General features: G+C 46.5%; 3 protein-coding genes across 3 annotated transcripts; 1 reads left to right on the top strand and 2 right to left on the bottom strand.

Annotated features, from left to right (window-relative positions):
• Positions 1-462: 462 nt before the first annotated feature.
• On the bottom strand, positions 463-5,742 carry MGST3 (microsomal glutathione S-transferase 3). The gene is made up of 6 exons (XM_062497383.1): positions 5,636-5,742; positions 3,285-3,408; positions 2,350-2,423; positions 1,663-1,720; positions 899-971; positions 463-599 (listed from the first exon to the last, which is right to left on the bottom strand). The coding sequence occupies exons 2-6, from the start codon at positions 3,399-3,401 to the stop codon at positions 478-480; spliced, it is 444 nt and encodes a 147-aa protein (XP_062353367.1). The 5' UTR covers positions 3,402-3,408; positions 5,636-5,742; the 3' UTR covers positions 463-477.
• An 849-nt stretch (positions 5,743-6,591) lies between these two features.
• Positions 6,592-9,816, bottom strand: LRRC52 (leucine rich repeat containing 52). The gene is made up of 2 exons (XM_062497765.1): positions 9,183-9,816; positions 6,592-7,178 (listed from the first exon to the last, which is right to left on the bottom strand). Exons 1-2 carry the CDS (start codon positions 9,799-9,801, stop codon positions 6,931-6,933), a joined length of 867 nt encoding a protein of 288 aa, XP_062353749.1. The 5' UTR covers positions 9,802-9,816; the 3' UTR covers positions 6,592-6,930.
• Positions 9,817-11,080: 1,264 nt separating this feature from the next.
• NUF2 (NUF2 component of NDC80 kinetochore complex) lies at positions 11,081-22,451 on the top strand. Its single transcript, XM_062497303.1, has 13 exons — positions 11,081-11,203; positions 12,097-12,171; positions 13,034-13,110; positions 13,263-13,324; positions 14,233-14,330; positions 14,760-14,833; positions 15,916-16,012; positions 16,957-17,019; positions 17,697-17,834; positions 18,712-18,852; positions 19,641-19,816; positions 21,220-21,355; positions 21,591-22,451. Exons 1-13 carry the CDS (start codon positions 11,081-11,083, stop codon positions 21,738-21,740), a joined length of 1,410 nt encoding a protein of 469 aa, XP_062353287.1. The 3' UTR covers positions 21,741-22,451.
• Positions 22,452-25,466: the final 3,015 nt, after the last annotated feature.

The following is a 25,466-nucleotide window of genomic DNA, read 5'->3' as shown; positions in this document are numbered from 1 at the left end:
GTCCTGAGAATCACCTCCACAGCCGAGTGGTGGTGAGCTCTAGCACAGAACAGTGAAAGCTGTCTCCCTTCCTTCCTGTAAACTTCCTGTTCTTTATACATATGATGAAGCACTAACTTCAATTGTTTGTCTACATCTTTTTTTAGCAATCAAATAAATACTTACTCTGGAACAGCTTCTTAGAGTGACATGAATTGAGGGGTCCAGAAATGGGGCTGCTGCTGTATGGGTTAAATGAGGTGCAAGGTGGCTTTTGATCACTAAAATTATAAAAGCTAGAATGAACATTTCTGCCTGACAAAACCGGAGTGGTTCCAGCATTCTGCAGAGCTTCTTAAGAAAACCCTCAGTAACTGTAGAATGAAAATACAGAATGGACAACTTCCTTTATTGAGTAAGAAAAGGAAAAAAAAAAACAAAACAAACCAAAAACAGAGGAAGCCAAGTGTTCTAAAAGAAAACTGAAGAAAACTCTCTTTAGCTTCTGCAGCTGTGCTGGGAGACCCAGCCCAGGTGCTGGCAGGCTGAATAGATGCCTGTGCCTACCAACCCAAGGAGTGCCACAGAGCCAAGGGCCCCTCTCCTTCGGTTTTTGGGATCTGGAAAAAAAAAGCAGGATTTGTCAGTTCACTGAAAGGCTAGTCCAGCCTGGAAACTGAAGTGGAAACAAGAACTAAAGGGAAAGCCCCAGAGCTAAACAGCAGGCACCAGCTCAGGCCTCTTAGGGTAGGCATCCCTGCTGGATGACAGCTCTTCCCAAGAGCAGGAAGAGCATGCTGCAGTCTTGGCAGACCTGCACCCTTTCCTCCACAACTGGCTGTGAGCAAAGGGCCCTGAGGTCACTGTAGGAGAGCTGAGTCTCCAAGCACCCTGTGTGTGCTGCAGGGAACTGTCCTACCTCCTGTGTAGTAGCCATAGGCATAGAGGAGTCTCCCAACGATCCAGGCAATGCCAAGCCCTGTTGCAACTCTCTGCAGAGAAAGGAGAAGCATTAAAGGCTTTGCAGGCTTGAGCAAAGTCATGCAGGCAACCAGGTGCTCAATCTCATTTCACCCCTGGCCCGTTAGTGTGCACAAGTGAGGACCAGGACTGTGGAGGCTGCTGCTGCTGCAAACCCTGCTCCAAGCCCTACCTCCAGCAGGTGTTCCAAACTTGCACCTTGACTCTTAATTTAGAGCTTGCTCCAGTGTGACTCCCATTTGCCAGATGTGCCTATGCTGCTTCCTTCCCTCTTGGAAAAGGAGTCTGTCTTCAGGAAAGACCTAATTTGGCCTTTGATGGCAAAGACAGAGCTACTGGATTTGGCTTCTCCCCTGTGTCTGCCTCCTCCCAAGTTTTCTGCATCTTTCAGTTAAAAATAATCCAGGCTTTTCCTTACTTCCTTTAGCCGGGCTTAGAAAAACTGGGCTGAAGGGATTCTTCCCACTTTGACTGGAGGCTGTTTGTCTAACAAGGCATCTTTAGGGGAAGGAAAGGGCTCTAATTGCTGAAACAGCAGTAATGAGTTTATTACTTGTGATTCTCCTGCAGAAGACCTACAATTAAATTTTAAGAAGGGCTACTGCTGTTGAGTGTGATGTGGCTAGTCAAGGGGCTGTCTTGGCCTCCTGCCCCCTACTCTGCCCAGGGCAGGGAGCCAGAGCAGAGTTCTACATCACTTACCGGGTGGTAGATTCCACCAGTGCCTAAAAAGAACAGGAAGGCAGGGTAGACTTCCAATCTGAAAATGAAAGTGAGGAGGTTGTGGTTTTGCTCAGGTTGCTTGCAAAGAAAAAACTCAGAAGAGCAGAAACTGAAAATATCCCCTGCCAAGGGCATTTTGGGCTCTTTACAAGTCTGTGCTCAGTGCTGTGCCTGAGGAAAGGAGGGATCTTGGCACACACAGTTTTTGGAAGCTTCCTTCCAGCCTGTGCCTCTCTCCCAGGACACCCACCCACTCTTTCCATTTTGTTCCCTAAGCCACTCTAAACATTCCCCAGGAGCTGTGCTTCCCAGCACCCCTCTGATATGCTGTTGGAACCTGTCCTGAGGAGTTGGGTGGACTTTGGCCTCTCCCCAGGGAGAGCTAGGCAGCACAACAGATCAGCACCTTCTGGAAACGAGATTCCTCACATCTTAAGATCTACCCATGGAAGATCTGGTGGGAAGTTGGTGGGAACTGGGGAAGAGGAGACAGCTTCACAGCACTATCCCATGGTTTGAGGCATGGGATGGAGCAAGCATGACCTTCCTGCTAAGCACTGCAGGGCTGAGCCTGGATCAAAGCAGTGGCAGCAGCACCTCTGGAGCTGTGGGCCCTGCCCCTCAGCCCTGTGTGTTCTATGGCCCCTGTTCAAAAGCGTCACTCACGTGTTCTGGTGTGCACGCTGGATGCAGTTGAATATCTGCCCATGTTCAGGGTCTGTGCTGTACATGTTTGGGTACTGCCAAAAAAATAAACCAGCAGCAAAGCATCAGCAAGTGTGGCCTGCAGCTCCTCTCCCCAGGAGCCCAGGGTTGCCTGGGTGCTTGCAAAACCAACCTGCAGTGGCAGGTTAGAGCCTGTGCCTGCCCAGGGGCCCACAAAAGTTGTGTTCAAGGTCACTGCCTTCCTGGAGCTGCTGCCTGGCTGCAGAGGCTTCCCCAGGCCTCAAATCCAGCCCTCTGTGCACCACATGCACTGGGTACATTTGCTCCAATCCGTTCTGATGTAGCAGGAATGGGATCACCCCAACAGGCAGCTGGAGCTGTCCTCCTGCCTACCCCTGCTTGTCACTCCCATGAGTGGTGAAAGCAAAGGAACAGCGACTTGTGCTGAAGCCAAGCACCTCAGCAGCCACTTCATGCCATGGCCCTGACTCACAACTGTCCCCACCCAGCCCACAGCTCTGCCTGGCTCAAAGGATCCCCAATGGATGCTGCGGGAAGGTCACTTCAAAGATCTGTGACAGGGCTCACATGCTCCCCCTGAGTCTGAGAAACCTTCCTGTCACTTTTGTGCTAGTATGACCCCTTTTGCCCCAGTGCTGCACCAAGTCTTATTTGCAGGGGGAAAGGGCTGAGCACTTTCTTGCCTATCAGTGCTGCCAAGCTCAAAGCCACATGTTTTCAGCTTAATACCAAGCACCTGATGTCCCAAATCCCAAGTTCTTATACTTTCTGGAGAGCCATAGCAGCACCATCCCTTCTACATCTGTTTGGCAGGGCAGGAAATGTCAGCAAGTCACCCCAAACTGATCAAGGTGCCACCTAGCTTGTCAGCAGACTAGCTCCAACCTTGCCATCCCTTCAGCCTGAGCACTCACCTCCACATGGTACTTCTTGCGGGCCTTGCCCACCTTTATGGCGAGGTGCATGACCAGGACAAAGCTGGCAGCCCCGGTCAGCATGACGTAGCCATATTCCTTGGAGAGAACAGCCATCGTGGTGCTGCCAGAGAAAGGGAGCCGTGAATATTTTGGGGAAGTGGCAACACATGATATGCATGCATGGAAGAATTGCTGAGCTTGGACGCCAAGAGCTGCCAGCACAGGGACTGGCTGAAGTAATTTGCGCCTTTTGGAGCCTGCACAAACCAGGAGTTCTCTGCATAGTTCCTGTCAAGCAAGCCTTAAAATCACCTAAGCATTGGTGGGATGTGGTGTCTGGAGAACCTTAGTGCAGCCTGCGCAGAAACTCATGGGCCTTTCCAGCCCCAGAGCTAGGGGCCACCAAATGAAGTCAGTTTATTTCCAGCCTGTTCCCTAAGAGAGATGCTTCTTCATGCACTGGGAACCAGACCTGTGGAACTCCTTGTCAAGGGACATTATGAATTCAGTCAGTTCTCATAAATTCAACAGGAAACTGGGTGAGTTCTGGGAATAAGAGGTAAATTGGGAATTATAATAGGAGCTGGCTCAGAAATCCCCTGAGCTAGAAGGACCTGGGCTACATCAATGATTAATTTGTACTGCTAAGGTTATCCTTATATAAAATACTAATAAAACCCACCACCTCAGCAATGATAACTAAACTTCTGGATAAAGAGCCAGTGGCCAGATGACCGATGCTCAGCCCTGCAGCTCCCAGGATCCCTCTCAGAGTTACAAACTGGTGAACAGCTCCAACAACACACAGCTACTGGCATTTACAAACCTCTGCACCAGCGGCCCAGGCACACCAGGGCCCGCGTGGCTTTTGTTTAATGGTTTTGTGCTCCCTCAGGCAGGCCTGAGACAGAAGCATAGGGCAGAAGGTGCATCCTGCAGCCCCTGCCATGCTGCCCCACATTCCACATTCTTACTCTTTCCTGCTCACCAGCCCCCATAAGCCTGCCCTGCTCCACACAGAACACTCCAGCTCCCTCCTGGCTGCCAGAAAGCACAAGGGCCCCTCCCCACAACCATCTTGCACAACCCCGAACCTCAGATGCTTGTCTGGGTGACCCTGGGAGGTGCTGGATGACACAGCACAGCAGAAGACAGCAGAGACCTCCCTCCAGCACTGAGACAATTCTCCCAATCAAACCCCAGTTGGTGCCTGTCTCCAGATGGTGCCTCCACAATGTAGTGAGGTTTTGGCATCTCCTGCACTGACGCACCAGCACAATCTGCCAGTGTGGGGAAAAACAGGCCACCTCAGGGAACTGCTGCAAAGTCTTCCTCTTGCACCCTTCACAAAGGGATCTTTGGGGACTACGGGGGGTTTTATTTCTAATTTGCAAAGGAGTATCACTGATGGAGCAAGCTGCCTTTGTCCACAGCACAGTAAAGCGTGGTAAACAATTATCAGTAAGAATATTAAAACCCTGAAGTCATGAAGAAAAGTCAGCTGCATGCACCTGTAATTGAGGTTAGCACCTGACAGGTGACACACTGAAAATAGAACACGTAGAGCAGGTTGGTAGTCGCATTTCCCCCTTCAAATTACAAGGTTGTTGGAGAACCAGGCATTTTATCTTCCAGCACTAAATTATAATCTGGGGCTTTATCTTGGGAACAAAGAGCACGGCAAAGCATTAAACTGGGTGTGTCATAAAACTGCTACTCTTACACTACTGATATCAAAGTATACCTCAAGCCTTTGCTCTCGTAATTTGGAGCCATATAAAGCACTCCAAAGTCACCAGGACTCCCACGGTAGTTTCCGGCTTGTCGTGCCCAGGGCGTTTCAGCAACCTTTGCCCGCAGCTGCAAGAGCTTTGCTAACGGGCACCGTCGCGGTGCAAAAGACTCAATTTCTGCCTTTTACCCTGCGATGGTTCCGGCTGGAGCCACAGACACGAGATTTTGGAGCATGACACGGCATAGAGCGGCAGCAGAAAAAGGGTCATTTCCAACTCTGCCACAACACTGCAGCTGCTGTGAGTCAGCAAAGCACATTAAGGCTCCTCGAACGGACGCACGCGTGGATTCGGACTGGATTACCCGATGTAAGATCAGCCCTTGGAGCCAGAAGAGCCTTTTGCCGTCCCGGATTTCGCTCCCCGGGCCGGGCCGAACCCTGCCCGGCCAGGTGGAGCCAGGCACAGCCCCGCGCCCTGCTCGTCCCGCAGCCCCCTTCCCCCGGAGCCTCTCCCGGCTGGGAGATGCACACGGGGCTTCCTCCATTTTCTGTCGGGACGAGCTGAGTTAGCACGCCCTGGGATCATCCCCCTGCCCGCCGGCCCCGCACTCACCGTCAGCGCGGCGCGGAGCAGCTCGGGCGCTGCGGGACGGGGACGGAGCCGGGGACGGGAACGGGGACGGGAACGGGGGCGGCGGGACCGTCCCGCCCGCAGCACCGCCCGCAGGCGGGGCCGGGGCTCGGCCAGGCGCGATCAGTCTCACAGCTGCGAGAGAAGAGTGCGATAGGGATTGCTGAGCAGAGGGATTTGCCATGCCCGTGTCCCCCGGCAACTCTGCGGGTGTCTCCAGCACGCAGACATCCTTATCCTCATCCTTTCCCCCATACCCATTAGAGCTAAGAGCTCTCAGCTTTGATTCGCAGTCTACGGTTTAATGGCTCAAAGTTCGGTAATTCACACCGTGCTTGCTGAAATCTCCTGGTTTCCCCTGCAGTGTCGGCTGAAGCAGCCGGTGTTGCACACCTGGAGTTGCTGTGCTGGCTCATATAAGCAGATACTTCCCTGGGCAATTCCCAGCGCTGGTGGTAACAAGGATCTTGCATCTCCCTGTAGATGTAACTCTGGCACTTTGGTATGGACACACAGCCCATTTCCAAGAATATTTGGAGAGAGAGTAAACAATATTTTTACTTTGTAAAACATTCCAGTTTTAGGGTTATTTGACAGAAATGCAGAGCTGGACTTGCCTGTTCTGTAAATGCTCATACAACAGTGGAGGAGGCACAGGCAGTCTGGCTGTGCTGCAGGAGCACAGAGGGTTCTTTTACTGTCACCAGTGTAATGGGAAAGAAAGGAAGAACCAGCGGGATCCTGGGCTCCTAAAAGTCTTGGTTTAAATCTCTTTGCTTTTCCACAGCAGGAAGTTTTTGGATTCCCTGAGGCTCTAGCAATCTAGTAATTCCCTGGAGCTTCAGCTGTGTAGGCTGATCCCAGTAGGCCCTGCTGGGTTTCTTGGCCAGGAAGGGCCTGATGACCTCCTTGGCTACAGCACAGTGCCAGGACCTTTCCCACATTTCGATAGCTTTTCAAGTCAGTCCTTACATCCCTACTGTTCTGTGGTCTCCAGGCAGGGTAGAAGTGGAAATGCCTGGCACAGTGCACACCTCCCCAAAATAAATATTTTGCCAATATCCTGAGTCCTAGTGGCAGAAGACTGGGTATAGAGCAGCAAGTGAAAATGGAGCACGGACACTTCCTTCTCTTGCAGTTTTATTTCACTTCCCAAAAAAAAAAAAAAAAAAAAAACAAAAAAAACCAAAAAAAAAACCTAGGGTGGGACCACATTGGAAATCAGGCAGGAAGGGCCTGCCTTTGGTTCCCACAATGGGAGTTCAGAAAGACTGATCCTAAATGGCTGTGTCTTTCTCCTCTTCCTCTCCCTTTGAGGCATGGGCCTCGTAGATGACAGCGCAGATGCCAGCCAGCCAGGCTGCCATGGTGCCAGCAAGGAATATGCAGAAGCCAACAAAGCACAGAAAGACATAATCCTGCTTGTACAGCTGGGTCAGGCAGCTGAAGTGGAGCTGTGCCTCTGCTGCTGGCATCCTCAGGGCACGCAGGCCTGCTGGAGTATAGCAGGTGATGTTGTCAGCATCTGGAGAGAGATGAGTAGAAGCAGGTCTCTCTAGCCTGTATCATAATTTAATGAATAGGAATCCTGGTAGAAAATTATGGGAACACTTGCTAAAAGCCTGAAAAATAGCTGCAGATTTCATACACCCCCGTGGCTTGGGTAAAATCTGACAGCCAGACTCATGCCTAACCTGTGCTAAACCCTTGCCAAAGCACATTTCCCAGGTTGCCAGAATGTTTTTTGCAGTGTTGGCTCCATAGGATAATATTGCCCGCTGGATTATGCCACTGTGGCAAACTGCTGTCCCTGCCCTGCTCATCTCTGGTGATTGAGCACTTTCATCTTCATATAAGAGCACCTGTGTTTGTTGATTTTTAAATCTCAAACACCTTCTGAAGTGATACAGCCTAAATTATGCTGGAATAATGAGGCTGCTGTGCTTTTGACAATGAGGGTGGTTTGCAGTCAAGCACAGCCTTACCTGCTCTGTGAGGGAAGCAGAGGCAACTCATCAGGGATTCAGTTCCACTGAAATAACAACCATTCCCTGTCACATTGCAATATCTGCAGCGATAAAGCAGATGCTGCCTGCTCCCTCTCAAGTTAGTGAAGGATGAATGTGGTGTGGGGTGTGCCCTCAGCCGTGGCCCTCTCCTTCCTCTGCAGGTTTTGAACCCTGCAGACATGGTAACTGTGGGGGGCATGGGCTGGGCACTGCTTGATGGACAGGATGGAACAGCCTGCGGGAAAGGGAGCCACAGGCTGGGCACTGGGATGGAATGGGAGTGGTGGAGGGGAACAAAGTGTGGGGGATTTTTATTGCAAATACACTGTATTGTACATGACTGAATGATGTTGTTCATGCTGATCTTGCTCCAGGTCCTGAATAAAAGTGAAGAGCTTTTATTTCTCTGTTACCTAATTCCATCCAAACTTGGGCAGCTTTGTGTCAGCCCCCAGACTGAGCTCAAAACTCTGATGCACAGACATTTCTGAAGGTCCAGAGCCTTTCTAAAGCCTAAGCTGGAGGCTGCTTGCAGCAGATTCCAGGGCTCTTTGGTCTGGAACAACCCTCAGTTTAAGGCTGCCTTTCCTACTCCTCCCCTCCCCAACAGGCTGCAATGAGCTTTATTCTCCTGTTGCAGGGTTCAGTGGGTTATCTCCAGTCTCACTGCTGAGAGCTGTACTTTATTCCACTGTTCCATAATTGCCTGTATGTGGAAAAATACACCCTATATAGTCTATAAGGAGCTTACTACATCTAATAAAGACCCTGAGATCTTTAATTTAGTTCTGTCCTAACATCAGCTTCTAATTGCCCTTCCATTTTTTTCCTTGGGCTCTTTTATGGCCCTTTCTTATTTAGTGGACAGACTTTCTCAAACAATTTCTCTCTTGCAGCTCTCCCTCACCATTGTGCCCTGCACTACTGAAACCAAAGCTTTCCTTGTTCACGTGTGCTGTGCTGCATCTCTTTCTAGTCTGGAAAAATTAAGTCCATGTGCTGCAGCTGCAAAGCAAAACATCACCCTTGGGACAGTGTTTTTATGGGAAAGGGAACTGGTGATTACTCTGCCCCAGCTTCTCCAAGGCCCAGTTATAGAATCTCTCAGTATGATGGGCAGCAGAGGATTTTGGGGTGGAGACAAGGCAGGAAATTCAGAGCAATGATTTTCCTAGTGCACATCTCCCTGGAGCTGTGCTGGGCTCCTCATTCTTGGAGCTGCAGCCACGGGGTTCTGTACAGGCACAGGGACACTTGAGGCTGGATCCAGCTGTTTTAGGGAAGCAGCATTGTCCCAGCTACAGCCTACACCTCCCTGGCTGCCCGGGGGAAGTGAACAAGCAGGACTCGTCATGTGTGGAGTGTGTGTAACCCAGCTGTTTCCATCCCTGGTTTGTGTGACAGCAGAAAATGGCACCCACAGTTGACATGCAGTGGCACAGCCCTGTGAATTGAATTTTGAGAAAGGGAGCAGAGGGCTCTCTGTGTTCCATGCAGATCTGTGCTCACACAGCCCTCACCTGGAAAATGCACATTGCTTTCCAACATCCAGGTGATGAAGTCCAAAAAGGAACAGTTGCAGTGCCACAGGTTGTCACTGAGCCCCAGAAGCCTCAGGCTGGGCAAGCCCTGGACGGTGCTGGTGTCCAGGAAGCTTAAGCCTGTCCGGCTCACATCCAGGTGCCTTAGCCAGGTGTTGTTGGCAAAAGCATCCTTCTCGATGGCCATGAGGTTGGGATTGTCTGAGATCTTCAGCACCACCAGGCTGAGGAGGTGGGAGAAGGTGCTAAAGGAGACCTGTGTGAGGTTGTTGAAGCTGAGGTCCAGATAGACAAGCTTGGCCATGCCAATGAAAGTGAAATCCAGGTCGTCCCCCAAGAGGTTCTTTCTGCAGTCCAAGTAGACCAAATCAGCCAGGAAGCTCAATTCCACTGCCAGCAGGTACGAGATGTTGTTTGCTGCCAGAATCAGCTGCCTGGTGTCCAGAGGGATGCCCACAGGGAACTCCAGCAATTGCTGCCCTGTGCAGTTCACCTCCAGGTACTGACAGCTACACCTGCTCGGGCAGCTGATCCCCTCGGATGCCATCCCCAAAAGAAACACGAGGCTCAGGGACCATGGTGTACCTGAAGGAGACATGGTTGGAGACCTTCCAGGCCGCTTAGACCTTTGTGGACTGCAAGCAGCCCTATGGAAGCTGCAGTGCCCTTCCAGCCATGCCAAGGAAGTGTCCGGCTGCAAGGCTGTCGGGAAGCACTTTGTGTCCATGGCTCACCTGAGCCCTTGGCAGAGTGCCCAGCTGGAAACTGAGCCTGGCTTTTACATTGGCAAGTGTGGAACAGTGGCTGGAGCGTCTCTGTCTCACACTCGGTGCCAGGTGACACCTCCATGATATCAGTGGCTTGCCGAAGCTGCCTGTTTTCTGGGACAGTATTGTGAACTTGCTGACCTGCTTCCAGCTGAGTAGAGGTGCGGGAAGCTTTGCGTGGCACGGGAGCATTGGAACTTTCTGGGGAGAGTGTGAACAGCCCCAATTTTGTCAGAAATGGTGCCACACTGCAAGGGGTGGTAGTGGCTAGGCAAGAGTCCTGTGCAATGCTGGGCTGGCATTGTCTCCTTTCAGTAGCCAAGAGGTTTTATCCCATCTGGAGTAGTGTGCCAGGTCTGGGGATCTTGGCAGAAGGTGTGGAGATGTTGGGAGAGTGGGTCCAGAGGCCTTGAAGATGCTCAGAGAGCAACTCTGGTATGGCGACAGGCTGAGTTGGAGCTGCGCAGCTTGGAGAAGATTCTGGGGAAAATCTCATCTAAAAGGCTTTTGGAAAAGAAGAAGAGTGACTCCTTACACGGGCAGCTAATGAAAGAACAAGGAGGAATGGCTTTAAACTGACAGAGGGCAGGTTTAAAGTGGATGTTAAGGAGAAATTCTCTCCTGGAAAGGTGCCGAGGCAGAGGCTGCTCAGGGAAGCTGCGGCTGCCCCTGGATCCCTGGAAACGCCCAAGGCCAGTTTGGACAGGGCTTGGAGCAACCTGGGATAGCGGAAGGTGTCCCCGTTCACGTCATGGGAAAAACTAGGTGAGTTTAATGCTTCTTGCAGGGATTTTATGGCTCTTCCAGAAGCCGTGACGGCCACGCCTGAAGGAGCCGAAAGGACGCAGCTGCCTCACACCGCCCTCCCCCTCACGGCCAACGGCCGCGGCGGGGCGGGGCCTGACAAACCACGCCCACCAGCCACAGCGCGGCCGCCGATAGGGCCAGGAGAGGGCGGGAACGCGCCAAGCCCCTCCCCCAGATGGCGACGCGGCCTCTGATAGGTCAATGAGGGGGCGGGGGCGGGGCGCGGCGGATTCAAGCGGCGGGCGCGCAGCGGTGTCGCAGTTGTGTCTGCACCGCCGCCGTCTCCCCATCCCCATCGCCGCCATGGAGACCATGACCTTCCCCCGCTACAGCCCCGACGACATCATCAGCTACCTCCGCTCGCACATCCTGGAGGGCGCCGAGGCCCGGAACCTGGTCAAGGGCGACGTGTTCGGCAACCCCAGGGTGGGTGAGGGGGGCGCGGGGCGGCAGCGTGGCCTGCTCGCTCCCGTGTGGGACGGACTCGCTGCTCCCGCTCGAGGAACCGCGGGGTTGGGCGGAACGGGCTCGGGGTGGGCTCGGAGCAGTCTCGGGGCTCTCCTCGCCGCTCGGGCCTCGCCGGGAAGCGCGGTGGTGACACCAGCAGCACACGGCGTGTCTTTCCCAATTCTGTGGGAAATGGGTAAAAATAACCACGGTGTCTAGTTCCAACATTTTGCCGGATTCACTTAGTGCTTTTAAACCAAGCTCTGCTTTTAGACCCCTCCCTGCTTCACCCTCTTTCATTACTGGTCTTAGTGAGTGTCGTCGGCGGAAAAATAAAAAGTGGCTTTAAAGTGGAATTGAAGCCTCCGAGTGATTCCTGGTGCCGTTATCTCTTGTTTCAGCCTGTGGTGGGAGGGGTCTGGCCCTTCTTGTTTAAATGTTTTTTTAAAAGCAAAATTATAGTGCTATAAATGAAAAGCAGTTTGGCTTGTAAGAGTTTTTTTTCCTCTTCATTTTAATAATCTAGCGAAGGGCATTCGTTGCTACAGGATTATCATTTCTGTGACTTTGTTTTTTAGGTTTTTGGCATTGCTTGGTTTGGAAAGTGCTTAGCAAGCAGCGGTGTAAGAAAACCAATGCCTGGCATACACAGTGAGGGCTGTACCTGCCCGAGCTGACTGCTGCCCTTAAAACTCAATTATCAGCAAGTAATGCTTAAACTACAAAATGTTGGAAAGTTAAACCTGGTTGTTGTGGTGGCTCAGTGAAATCATGCGTTCATGATTTAAAAGCTGGATGCTTTCATGGCCTTGTCTGGGAGCCCTGAGTAATTAAACACATGGAATACTGATTCATGTCCTCTCTTCCTGCAGCTTGACATGTTAAACCTGATTTACCTGAGAGTCCTGGAGAAAGTGTGTGGGATCCAACTGGAGGGCCTCTACATGGTAGGGCTGCCTGTGGCGGGGTAATGGGATGTGAAAGGAAAAAAAAATATTGGACTCTACCTGTTCTTTGGGATCTTAAGGGTGTCAGAAATGTCTGTAAGGTCCAGGAGGGACTGGAGAAGCTTTTGGAAATCCATACTGGGCTCATGCCTTTGGCCACAGCTGGAGGAGGTTAGACTGATCTGGAGGGCATGTAACTGTTGCTTTTGATATTTGATAATCTCTACTCCTCCATTAACTGAGAAGAAAGTGAGGAGAGGCTGATACCTAAATTAACTAACAGTTAATTTATTTACTGTCTCTGTTAGGCGAGAACTGATCCTTGAATTTGAGAATAAATGATTTTGTCTCATGGCATTTCTGAATAAACTAAAAGGGAAGAGTATTATGTGCACAAGGTAACTCTGTTCTTCCCAGACAGTGGCATCAGCTGCCATGCTGTGCTGTGAGGTTTCAAATGTCAGAGAAAGGGGGCAGTGTACCACTATATTGTCCTCCTGACTTCTTAACGAAGCAGTTGAGTGTGTCAGTTTTAGGATGTTTAAAGAAGGAGCATCTTGCTGGTAGCTGTATAATGCAGAGACTGTTGTGTTGCACAGGTTATGAGCAAATTAAAACAGCGTTTATACTGAGTTCCTGTTGCTGCTTTAATTATTACTGTATTTTTGTCATTTCCAGCCAAAGTTGACCCTTAAAATAGTGTGTTGATTAACCTGATGACATTTTCCAGCCTTTAACATGCACTCCCCGTGGATGGGAAGATCATCCTCAGTGTTTTTAATCTTTATGCAGTGGAAAATGCTGCATAATTTTTGTTTTAAGTATTCTCTGCTTATGCACCAACTCTGTTTTTACTCTTTAGATGCCACTCAACGTTGATATAATGTACCCAGAGATCTATGAAGGCTTTCTACCTTTCTGCAACTTGTATATTCATATGTGAGTAGAAGATGCTCGTCTCATGCTTGTTAGGCAAATGCTCTGGGATGAGAGGACAAGATCTGTTTTGTAGCAGGGCAAGAACTGAGTCATGGTCACAAAACCTGAGCCACGGTCACTGCAGTTGAGGTTGTGTTCTGTTTTCCTTGCAGGGAGCACTTGCTGCCGATGTGCCGGATTAGTGACTTTCAAATCACTGATGTTTTAAGACCAAGTAAGCGAGCTCCTTGCAATCCTTGTGTTTGTTTGCTGGGGTGCTGGGTGTTGTTTGGTATTCCAGGCTCTTTTTCTCCTTGGGCACAGCCAGATAGGCATCTGGTGTGGAGAAGTGTCCTTGATTTCCTGCTGCTCTTCTGACCCTTAAACAGGTCTAGTTCTGGTTCCTAGTGAGCAGTTCTTATTCCTTATGGGGACTGGTGCAGGTCAGTAACTGAGGGCAGTTTTAAATGCATTCAGTCTGTTGAACTGCTGGTCTGGAGAAGGGTTGTGACATACTTAGAGCACTGTAATAATCGATGGTGATGAAAATTACCCTGACAGCTCTGGAATGCTTTAGGATTTCTTATGCTGATGCCTGTGCTCCTTTCAATACCCAATTGTGGTGATTCTGCCACAACACAGACAGCTTGGAAAAGGCTGCTCTGAAGAGCACTTTCACTTCTGGATCTGGCTTGTCTAAGAGATTCAAAGCTTTTGTAATCATCTTTCAGAAAGTTTGCTTGGAATAAAGCCAAAAAGTCCCTGCAGTTCAAATTGCTGCCTTCGGTTAGGCTGATAGCAACAGAGAGGTGCTCTCTTCAGAGCTGTAGTTCAGGATTGACACTTTTAACTCTCCAGCTTCTGTTTAAATGGGAGGCTGTGTTTTAACAGCCTTTTCTCCCAGCTGCCATTATTAATTTGTTAAATTACACAGAATTGCTAAGTGTTGGTAACCAGCTTGGTGCTGGTTTGTGTATAGTCAGAAAAGTCTTTCAGACTACAAGCTAAGTGGGGGAAGAACAAATTCGGATTGTTGGATTTGTAATTTCTGTCTCCTCTGAATTATGCTTGGCCCAACTTTTTCAAAGCGGTTGCAATGCTTTTGGAAACCAGCTCAGTGAGCTCTTGCAATTCCTGTTTCAGAGACAAAGAGGACTGTTCGCTTCTTGAGTGGCATCCTCAACTTTGTGAACTTCATGGAATTCCAGCATGAGGCCTACCTGGGGCTACAGCTGAGCTATGTAAGATTGAGTGCTGTTTTATTCCAGACATCTGTAAAAGTGTAATTGATGTTAACCTAGAACTGAGGTACATGAAGTTTGTGGTTTAACTTCAGGTTGATGTAAGATGTTGGGATGTGAAATGTAGCCAGGTAATCCAGGGAGGTACTGATTATTACTTAGGATATTGCTGAAAGGTGTTTTTTTTATTTTGTTTTGTTTTTTTGTTTTCTCCCAATAACTTCTTGGATACTTTAGCCTGGTAAGTGAAGGATTGACACCTTGTATCATTTTGAGAAAAATTGAGTGCAACAGTTACGGGTGGCTTCTGTTCTGAACGTCTCAGTAGTTCAGAGATGGTGCACTTCACGTGGAATAACAATAATCAAGGCTCTAATAGAAGCCCAGAGAGAAACCACACTTCTCTAAAATTAAATATTTAACTTGCAGAAATCAGCTATGGAGAGAGTCCAACACCTGGAGACTGTGAATCGGGAGGCAGTGCTGAAGCTGGAGAAACTGAAGTGAGTGCGAGGCGTAAGCACCATGAGAAGCACTGCTTGCCTTTCCTGTTCAGGGCTGGATCAGTGGGCCAGCTGTGTGATGCTCAACAAGTCAGAGTGCAGAGCCCCATTCTTGGGTCATAATAAATTGGTTCAATGCTGCAGGCTTAGGGAAGAGGGGCTGGACCCTTTGTGTTAGACCCTGGTGAGGCTATGCCCTGAGTGCTGCATCCAGTTCTGGGCCCCTCACTGCAAGAGGGACATTGAGTGTGTCCAGAAAAGGGCAATGAAGCTGGGAAGGGTCTGGAGCACAAGTCTGATCAGGGGCAGCTGAGGGAGCTGGGGGTGTTTATTCTGTGCTGGCAGAGAGGAAAAATACTTTTATAGTGTATGGTTGTGTTGAGCAAATCCTGTGGGGAACTAGGTTGAAACTTTTTGCTCTCAGTTAGCTTTCAGTGATGCGTCTTTATCCTTTAAAGAGCTGGAGGAAGTTCATCTTTAACTTAATAGATGAGTAAAGTTGTCTTCCTTAGCTATTTGACATGTTTGCCACGATCTCTGTTTCAGGCCATTTAGCCCTACTGCCTGTGTCTTTGCACCATTAAGTTTTGTTTTTGCCTGTGGATAATAGGATGAAGAAATGGCTGGTTTCCAAAAGAGCTTTCAAAACAATGTGTGTTTGTTTTTTGGTTTTTTTTCTGACAGCTGATCTTGGTGTGTGCTACACAAGGGGTTCTCTAGCTGGGATAGGTCTACACTAATATAATCTATTTATATGGCAGGTAATATGCAAATTTCATAAATGAAAGTCACCACCAGAATTGGTAGGAGTGTTGTAGTTTCATGCTTTGCTTCATACCATCTTTAAACTTAGTCCTCTATGTTTGTGCTGCTTCTTGCCAAGATAGCTCTTTAGATTATGCTTCAACTGCAAAATTTTACAAGCAAAGGAAAATAAAATGTATTCATTTGAGACTGTCTTGCTCTGACTACTAAAGTTACTGGCTGTAAACTCTGTGGAGACAGTGATTTTTTTAATCTACTGTACTCTGACTGGACTATAATGATGCAGAAATTGCCCAGTATCTTTATTTTTCCCTCAGCACGGTCCCAGTTGAACATGAGGCAGAGATCAAGCAGCTCACAGAGAACATTCGGGAGCTGGAGCAGCTGCTAAGGCAGGACTATCGTCGGAAACAAGTAGGATCTTGTTCTGTATTTCTCTGAAAAGCTGCTGTGTGTTCCTCACTTCTCTCGATTTCATTCCCTTCCCTCTAACTCAGTAGATAAAAGGGACTTTTCTGATTTTAAACAATGGCCGTTTTAGCAAAATGCTGTTGGATCCCTCTTTGTTTCACTGTAAGGAATGTGAAATGTGCTTTAAATCAGACTTGGGGAATACAAAAGTATACTTGACTCGTTTTTTTTTTTTTTTTTTTTTGAAATGCATTTCTCCAATGACTTGGGAGATGCACATCACAGTTCCAAACAGGAACACAGGGATGTTCCTCTTTGTTTTCCATTTGAATTCAAAGAATTGGAACTTGAGGTGAGACGTGGCAAGAAATGAGGCCTAAGAAAGGTCACCCAAGAGAATGCCTGGCAAAAAGAGTAGGGTTAATTGCAGGGCTAACTTTTCAGCAGTGGAAACTTGCCTCTCAGGGTCTCATAGATAACCTTTTTTAGCTCCTTTGGGAGAAAGAAAATAATAATCTGTGGTCAGATTTTTTTTGTTTTGCCAAGTCATGTCTCTATTATTAGCATTGTTAACCTTGTGCTTGACTATTATTTGGGACCTTATATTAAGTTATATTTTTCACTGAAGAACAGGGCTCCTGGCAAAGAAAGTTATAGGGGTATAATAACTGCCAGGGCCAATGAGAATATGTATGGCCAATCTCTTATCCCTATTCCCAGTTACTCACTGCTGGCTGCATCTCCAGTGCTTCCAGTGGCTTTGGTGACAATATTCTCCTTTCCTGTCTTCGAAATCTTACAGGCTGCAGTTTTGTCTGCTGGTTATGGCTCTCCAAAGGACCCATAAATGGGATTTCTCCTGTGGACAGATCTATGAGAGAAGGATAAGGCAGGTAGCAGCTGTAGAAATGCTTGTTGAAAGATTGGTGCTTTTTTTTTTTTTCCAGACAGCTTTGCAAGAAGTGATTTCTCAAAAGAAGGCGGATATTGCAGAGAGAACCCAAAAACTGGTGAGTACACCTCTGTGTGGGTGCTGGCTGCAGTTTCCATTTCAGATCAACTGAGAGCTATCTCTTTTTCTAGGATCAGATTATACTTGGAATTAAGTCACTAGAAATCTGGACCTGTGAGGTGCTGTGGTTTCACCTTGCATGCATAGAGTGGGCTAATGAGGCAAGACAGGAGGAAAGGAACAGGAGACTTGTTGCTCTTCTCCCAGGATGATAGACATGGCTCTGGAATGCTGCAGTCACTGCCTCAGTACCCCTGAGTCAGGAGTTGTGAGGGAGAGAGCTGCTGGCAATATGCCAGGCTGAATGGGGCTTGGAGCAACCAGGTCTAGTGGAAGGTGTCCCTGCCCATGGCAGAGGGTGGGAACGAGATGATCTTTGAGATCCTTTCCAACCCAAACCATCCCAGGATTAGCTGGCTGGTTCTCTGTGGAAAATATCAGTTAACTGCTGTTCTTGTGCACCCCTGTAAGCAAATCTGGGAAGCAAAATGGGCTGTTAATTGCTTTGATTTGGGATGTTAATGCTGTTTAGAAGAATTTATTTTTATAACTTCCTAATGAGGAATGACTACACACCAAAGAACCTGTCTAGATATAAGATCATGGCAAACTGCTACACAATTCCTCTTTGTTCATCTAATCACTAATATTGAAAGTGTTTGTCTCATTAACTAGAACGAGTATAAAGTGTCTATGACTGCTTTAAAAGAAGAACAAGAGCAGCTGAAATCCAAAATTGTGGACAGTCCAGAAGAATGGAAAAATTACAACGAGCTGATGAAAGAGACTATTAGGAAATTGAAGAGGTCTAAGGTGAGGTTTTCCTCTGTCCACACACAGAGGTATTCTGTTATAAAAAGCATGGACTGTCATAATCTAGACCTGCCTCTTGAATGATGGTGAAACACCAGCAGGATAGTGGTTAGTCTGAAATGAAATCACAGCCTCAGAGAAAACCAAAGATTTGTGGTAGAGGTGGTGGTTTATTTTTGATGGGCTATTTTTACCTTTTGAAAAGCAGCATTGCAGTCACTTGTAAAACCAAGTGTTGAACTCTTGAATCTATACCTGTTTGGCTGTTTGCTCTTGAGAGGAGACAGTATTTTGTCAGCTCCCAAATACCCTTGGATTTAGAACATGTGCTTCATAGTGCTCTTGTCATTCACTGTTTCTGGAATCGATTGCTGTCTTCACTAATATGCTGAACACTGTGTTCTCGCCTAGCTTCTTAGGTTTTTTTAAATTTTTTATTATAATATCCACTCACTTTTGTGGTTTGTTGTTGCTTACACATCAGTGTAGTTTGCATTTTGCCTCTGAAGGTGTTTTTTTGTTCCAAAGGTATAAACTTAATTGCTGTAATTTTAGGTACGAAGCTTTACATAACTCTGGTTTTACCAGTGTAGAATTTCTTTGCTGTACAGCTTTTTTTTTCTTTTCTGAAAGCTCTTGGAAAAAGCTGATTAATTCACACTGAAAACACTTGTGTGTCACCTTTATATCTGTGCTTCCAAATAAATGTCTTTTTAAAATTATTTTTTTATGAAGTGAAGAGCTCATTTCACTAGCTCTTAAATATTACTTCTAGAGCCTTTAAACAATTAGGGGAGAGTTCAAAGTTCAATGTGCTATAATTCTATATAAAAGCACTCTAAAGCTGTTTATTGACAGTCTCTTTCTTTCTTTAAAGCAAGAAGTTATTGAAAATTATGAAGGTTATAGAGATGTACTTGAGGTTCTGCCATCATGCCAAGTAGAATTGCAATTGTACCAAAAGAAAATGGAAATACAGGGAGAAAACGTGGAGAGACTGGCCAGTGTATCGTCAGAGGTTTGTATTACCCAAATTATATCCTGTTAGGGAGAATTTGATGTCTAAGCAATGTTCCCCTCTTTCCTCTTCACTGTGAAGAATGACATTTTGAAGTTTCCAAATTCCTTCTTAAAAATGTCAGTAAAACATTGCTGCTGCTTTGCTGAGTGGTGCTAGCTAATGTACTATGCACTAGCTATTGACCACTTTGAATAGTCAAAGCCTTTGTTGCCATAGAAACCTGACCTAAAATAGTTGGAACTGTCTTGGGGTTGTTGGTAGGAAATGATGGGAAAAGAAGAGTGAAATCGAGCTCCTTCTGCCTTGAGAGTGGAAACAAAGAACAAAAAATTGTTACTTCAGGAAGAGTAAAGTCTTGAGCACCTTTAACTTTATTAATATTACTAAGCCAGACATTCTCTGATGAAATGTTTGTCACAATGCAGTCCCTTGCTATTTGCTGCTAGGTTTTGGGAGAATACAGTTGTTAGGAGCAATTGAAAAATGGTATGGAGTCTTTTTGGGTGTTTGTATTGCATGTGTTCAAATTACCCTTGGCAAAAAGCTATAGCAGGAGTCACAGTCTCTTCTGCAAGTCATCCTAAGGGATGGTGTCTTGTCCATTTGGATGTACTGATAACCAGATAAAGACCAGTGAACTGGGAGAAGGAGTTGGCAATCAGATCTTCAAAAAGCAGACAGCTAGTTGTAATCTTAGCATGTTTGCAGGGTATGCTGTCTTGACAATCCCATCCCCCACCCATCCCCTCCCCAATTTAATTTATTTCTATACTTCTGTACTCTAGGCCAGAAATCTGGAGCACCAGCTTGAGAGTGCTCAGGTAGAGCTGAAAAAGGCCAAGACAGATGAAATGTCCCAAAAGAGAGCATTCACTGTGAAACAGGAGAAGTTTGCTACAGCTGAGATCCATCTGAAAAAGATCCGTGAAGATATTGAGCAGCACAAGTGCACAGTGCTCGAGTATGGAGGAGTTGATGTTTCTGCCTGGTGCTGCTTTATGTCTTTGTTATGTGCTGCCAAAGTTCATGTCTGCTACAAACACACAGTTTAGCAGTGAGGAGGAAATGAGCAGTGTGGGACAGCTCTGTATGAAGACCAGTAATGCTGCAGGCAGGGAGTTGGGGTCTCAAATCAATAATTGCAATGTGACTTGACAGCAATTCTTTTATTGGAGCACTAATTTAATTTATAATGCTTATTCTTGATTCTTTTATCTTCTTAAAGAGAATGTCACATTGGGATAATTTTCCAACTTATCAGACTTCAACAAAGCCCCATTTGCCTTTCATGAATTTTTCATAATTTCCCTTGCCACTTTTGCTCATTATCAGAGATGTTCAAGACCCATGGGGAAATGAGGCTCGCATCTCTGAGGAGCATTATCCTGACATGATGCTTCTAAAACAAAAGGAAAAGTGTCATTTGATCAAAGCCTCTCAGCCTCTCTTCCTTCCTCCAATATGCTGAAGGCAGCATCAAACTGCAGCCCTGGAAGGTCCTGGCTTCACTGTGAGCTTAGTGCTCAAGTGTTAGGGAGAAAATTTTAGAACTACTTTTCTTGTACACAGATAGATAGGAAAAGGAATGTGGAGCATTATTGGCTGTAATGGAAGGGAGCATCTTGTACATGGCTGAGAGAGTCAAGTAAGATTTAGTCACGCTTGAGGTTTGTGTGGTGTGCAGAATGGCACTTAGTGCACTGTGCCAGCTAAAGGAGATTATTTGGCAGTAAAATAGGTTGGACACTGGAAGGAATTTCTGGACAGAAAGTGTGATTAGACCTTGGAATGGGCTGCCCAGGGTGGTGTAGAGTCACTGCCCCTGGAGGTGTTTAAGTGCCATGGCCCAAGTGACAAGGGGGTGTTCATAGGTTGGGCTTGATCTCAAAGGTCTTTCCCAACTTAAATGATTCTCTGAAAAGTAGTTTTTTTATTTAGGAATGAAAACCATATAATTTAATACTCTTTTTGGGCAGAAGTTGCTGCCAGTTTCTGTTTTTAATGTGTCAGGTATTTCCCTCCAGTGATAAAATTAGAAGCTTTGATAAGCAAGAGGGGTGGAAGGGAGCTAACCTTGGTTGGAGAAAAGAGTTTTTGCTGGTGAATAAAAGAATGTGTCCTGACTGTTCCCCTTGAGGTAGGAAGGTCCATGTGGACTCTTGCTAAATGAGTTTCACTTGTACCTAAGTTGTTCTAGTTTAAAAATCACATTAATTTCCGAGAAAGTAAATTTATTATTATTGTTACTTCTGGAAGCTGCTGGTTTTATGCTTGTGCAATGCAAGCTTTGCTTACGGTGGGCTTCAGTTTAATCTGGAATGAGTCAAAAGGCTCAGTACTAACTTTTTTTTCTGTCACCTTTAGACATTTTAGCAAAGTCCAGGAGAAGAGGGAAGCTGTATATGACAAAGTTATGGCCATTCACAAGGAAATCAAACAGAAGAAGAGCAAAATTGAGCAACTGAAGGATGACGCTGAAGAAAAAGCAGCAAAGGCCAAGGTGAGGGGTTTTCTTACCCCACAAAGGAATCTTCTTACATTCCTGTTCTAGTGTGGACAGTGCAGTGATCCTCTAAACAGCCTCCCCTGTGTTTTGTGAGTGCTGCTTCTTAAGCCTTGGATGAGATACCCTTGAAATCATTTGAGTCCACCAGACCACTCACTTGACATTTGTGCTTGATAAAGATTTAACTTTGCTGATGGAATTTTTTTCCTTCTTTATTTTCTCATTACAGGAAATACACCTGAATTTGAAGGCTGTATTGGACAAGTGTCATGAATCTCTCCTTAAGGCAGTAAAGACTTCTGCAGCCTCAAGAGCAGAAAAATTTGATGAAATTAGGGGAGGGCTGTTCAGCATTCAGTCTTCTGGAAGTACTTCTTAAGCCTGTCTGAACTTGTGTTCCACTTTCACTGTGTCTGTGCTCATACCTGAGCTCAAAAGCTTCTGCTTTGCATGGGAGGGATGATAATTCCAGGCAAATCCAGCTTTCTCAAAAACCATGTCAGAACACATTTAGCTTTCCAGGCTAATCCTGGTGTCATGAGCTTGCTGATATGGATAAGAAAATGCTCAGTTTCTGTTGTTTCAGTCAGCACCTGGTCTTGGGGGTAATACTGCAAGTCTTGCTAACACCAAACTGCTCAACATTTTAGACAGAGCCCTGCCTCTGCAAACTTTAATCTGGGAACACCTGGAGCCTTGATCTGGCTTGAGTGTTCAATATAAGTCTGTAACAGGTGATGTTCCACCACCATTATAAAATTAAGGTGAAATCCTGAGAGAGAAGTAACATCTATCTAAATGCCAAATTACTGTCATCGTAAATATCTGTAAACACTCAGAAGTGTCACTTTAATATCACTTTAGTTAACAGTACACTCCCTCTCAATGGTTGAAATCATTGTGTCTGCTTTGTGGGGTACTGAACTCTCCTCTGTGTTCATTGGTCTGTGTTAGGATGCTCTTAAAAACTATAGATTGATGTTTTGTACCTTAACTTGTGATGGTGCTTGGTGTGCCACAGTGGTTTTCGTTATTTGGAAAATTGAAATGTTAATTTTTGCACTAGTTGATATAAAGATATTTAACCCTTTTTCTCTCAGGCATTTCCATTCCCCTAACTGACTTGGAAGAACATTTCAGTTGAAAAATTTTGCTTTGTACATTTGTAGGAATGTACAGTGAGCAGTCTTTTATGATGAAAGAAGGAGGATGATCCAAGCCATCTTTAAAATTTTAATTCTTCATCTCTTACCAGCTAGAGGTGCTAGCAAGTCAGTCAGGAAGAGAAGGTGCTTGTTCCTTCTGGAGCTCTTATGGAGGCATCTGTGCCATCTCCTTCCTTGTAAAGACTGGTTGGAGGCTGCACTCCCTAGCCTGGATATTGCAGCAGCTCTGGGGAAAGAGATTCCCAAAAACTTCCAATGGATACTGCAGTGGATTATTCCAATCAGCAGATCAAGGTTCTTAGGCTAGAAAGATGATGCTTGTGTATCCCAGTGATGAGGAATTTACAGGACAAAGAAGAAGTTGGAGTCTGGTTCCTGCTCTCAGAGATTTTGCCAGAGCAGCTGTTGGGTAAAATAAAAGGCTGCAATTCATGAAGAAAGAAAATCTCTGATTTCCAGCTTTTTGTATTTCCAATAGGTTCTTGTGCTTTCACAGTGCTTATTTGTGTAAAGTACTTATAAATAACACGTAACCAAGGTATGATTTATTTATAGAGATAATTGATTCCTAGGTGTGAATTGATTCCTACTGCTGCTTGTCAAAAACTTCTACCCACCTTGAACCATATGGCAAGGCAGTGGGGGGAGTTTAGTGTGGCCTGAGGAGCAGGGAAGGGAGAATGGCTTAGCTGAGGCAATACAGCTCCCTTTCCCTCAAGAGGGCAGTGTTAGTCAAAATTATCTTTCTTTTTGGTTGTTTGGTTTGGGTTTTTTCACTAATCTTTCTGCCTTAGCTGCTGTTTAAGGGTGTAGTTTTATTTATTTATTTATTTATTTCTTCTTTTTTTTTTTGCAAGCACTTCAGTATTTCCTATACAACATCAAGCTTGTAGCAAGTTTGCATTGTACTGCTTGGACTGGCCACACTTGTTTGAAACATGTGGAGTTACTAACAATAATCTGTAAGCAAGTTTTTAAATTCTGCAAGCAATAAAAATAATAGTGGCTGAGGTGGGAAATGGGTTGATTGTGACACCTTTTTCCCAGCGTAAGGGATGGAAGGAAACCTCTTTATCACACTTTTTACCTTTACCCCAGAGAGTGGCTAGAAAGATCTTCAGAGCTGTGTCTCAAAAGTCAGATTTCCTTTAGGTTTTGGGTGAGAGTAGGTGAGCCAGGTTTGTAGTTTCAAATACAAAGTGGAACGAGCTGGAAGAGGAGCTGGTGTGCCGGCCACTTGGTGGGGATGTTGCCACAGAGAGTGGCCCTGGATTCCTGTTCCATTCCTGCCACAGCTCTGCTGAGGAAGCCAAAGGAAAAGCTGCCTAATCTTCAGCTTCAGGATAACAGCTTTTCAGCTTGGCATTCCTATGTTCTAGGACTAGCCAGGACCAGGTAAGCTACAAGTTAAAACTTACTGACAGATGTTTCCATCTGAGATATGACCCTCAATGCTGCCAGAGTAGGAGCTACTCTTGGGAGCCTATTACCTGTTATTTGTGCAGGGGAATTAGGAGGGAGTGTGAGAGGCTCAAGTGTGTGTAAATCATGAGGTTGTGAGGTGCAGAGTAAAGGAATCTGGCAGATAAATGCTCCTGTGTGTCGAGGTCTCTTGTATCTAGGGTACATTTTAGAAAGATTCTCTTGATGTTTCCATCAGGCTCCTTAAAGGCAATCCTTATTACAATGCAGTAAAATTAAAAGGCTGGAGATACCTGGGAATAAAACCAAAGAAAACTTGGAGCTGAACATCCAAATTCTTGTTGCCTGTAAAATTCCTTTTTCCGAAGCTAAGAAGGGAAATGCTGTTTCTTGAGATGCTGTGAAGGGGAAACTGTGACAGGATAAAGTCACAGTTGCAGGAGTTCCTATGTCGTTTTTTATTGAAAAGTTTTATTGCCATGAGGCTTTTGCCCCTTTTTCCCCCAGGAGGAAAAGAGAGCAATGTGTTCAGGAGCTGAGTTTCTAATGGGTAGAACATTAAACAGTCCTTACTGCAAAGGGGTAGTCTGGAGGCTGGGACAGTGATATTGAGAAAGGCAATCACTGAAAAATGTGTTTGCAAAGAGAAATGGGCATTGGGGGGGGGGGGCGAAAAAAATCACTGGTTTTGCAAGCTGCAAGTCCATCTGGGGAGGACTGGGAAAGGCCTGTGTTTGTAGAAAATGAACAAACAAAAGGAGGGAAAACCCAGGTTATGTTGGGGTTTCCATAGCAACAGAATACTTTTCCTGGAAAATTCAGATGATGAGATCTAATCTATCTGCTATTTAACTCTTGCATGCAAAGGCCTCTTTCTTGACTTACCTGTCTCCTCCACAGCTCAGTCCCTGCTGACGGGTGTGCTGTCACTACACCACGGTGGTCTCCATGGGGAATGATATTCCTGAGACAAGGCTGCTCCTGTTCTGTTCCAAAGCACACAGAAAAGAAAGAGCTTTATGAGGCAGAGGCAGCTTTTGTGTGCAGGAAAGACTTACCAGGTGTGCTGATCCTGGGCGGCCTCTGCCTGAGGTCTGTGGAAGACTTAGTGACTGTTTGGAGAGTTCATCAAAGCAGCCTGACTTACAAATTTGTACCTGGTGTTCTGCTTGTTGAAAAGCCCTAGCTGTGGGGAATAGGAATCCTTGGTGGCAGGGGAGGTTTCTTGTGGAGGAGGGTAGAAGGGTGGCAGTTTTTGCATGACAAAAAGGACAAGTGAGAGAGTGGGCAGCACCACAAATGTTCGTGAGATGGCTACTGGTCTCAAATATGTAGAAAGGAACATCTGTTTTGGGGAGAGAAGTGGAGAGAGTGGATGTGAGACCCCACCCTGGTACATCAGAGAAGAAATGGATTCTGTTCCCTGCCTTCTGAGCAGGCTTTACAAGAGGGGCTGCCCTTGGAGGGGGGACATGGGATGGAAGGGGCAGAATTTTCTCAGTTTCTGGGCTCCCCTG

The sequence above is a fragment of the Cinclus cinclus genome, chromosome 8, assembly GCF_963662255.1.
Source record: "Cinclus cinclus chromosome 8, bCinCin1.1, whole genome shotgun sequence".
NCBI classification, from domain to species: Eukaryota; Metazoa; Chordata; class Aves; order Passeriformes; family Cinclidae; genus Cinclus; species Cinclus cinclus.
The sequence above is the reverse complement of the archived record's forward strand: the minus strand, read 5'-3'. Positions and strand labels throughout refer to the sequence as shown.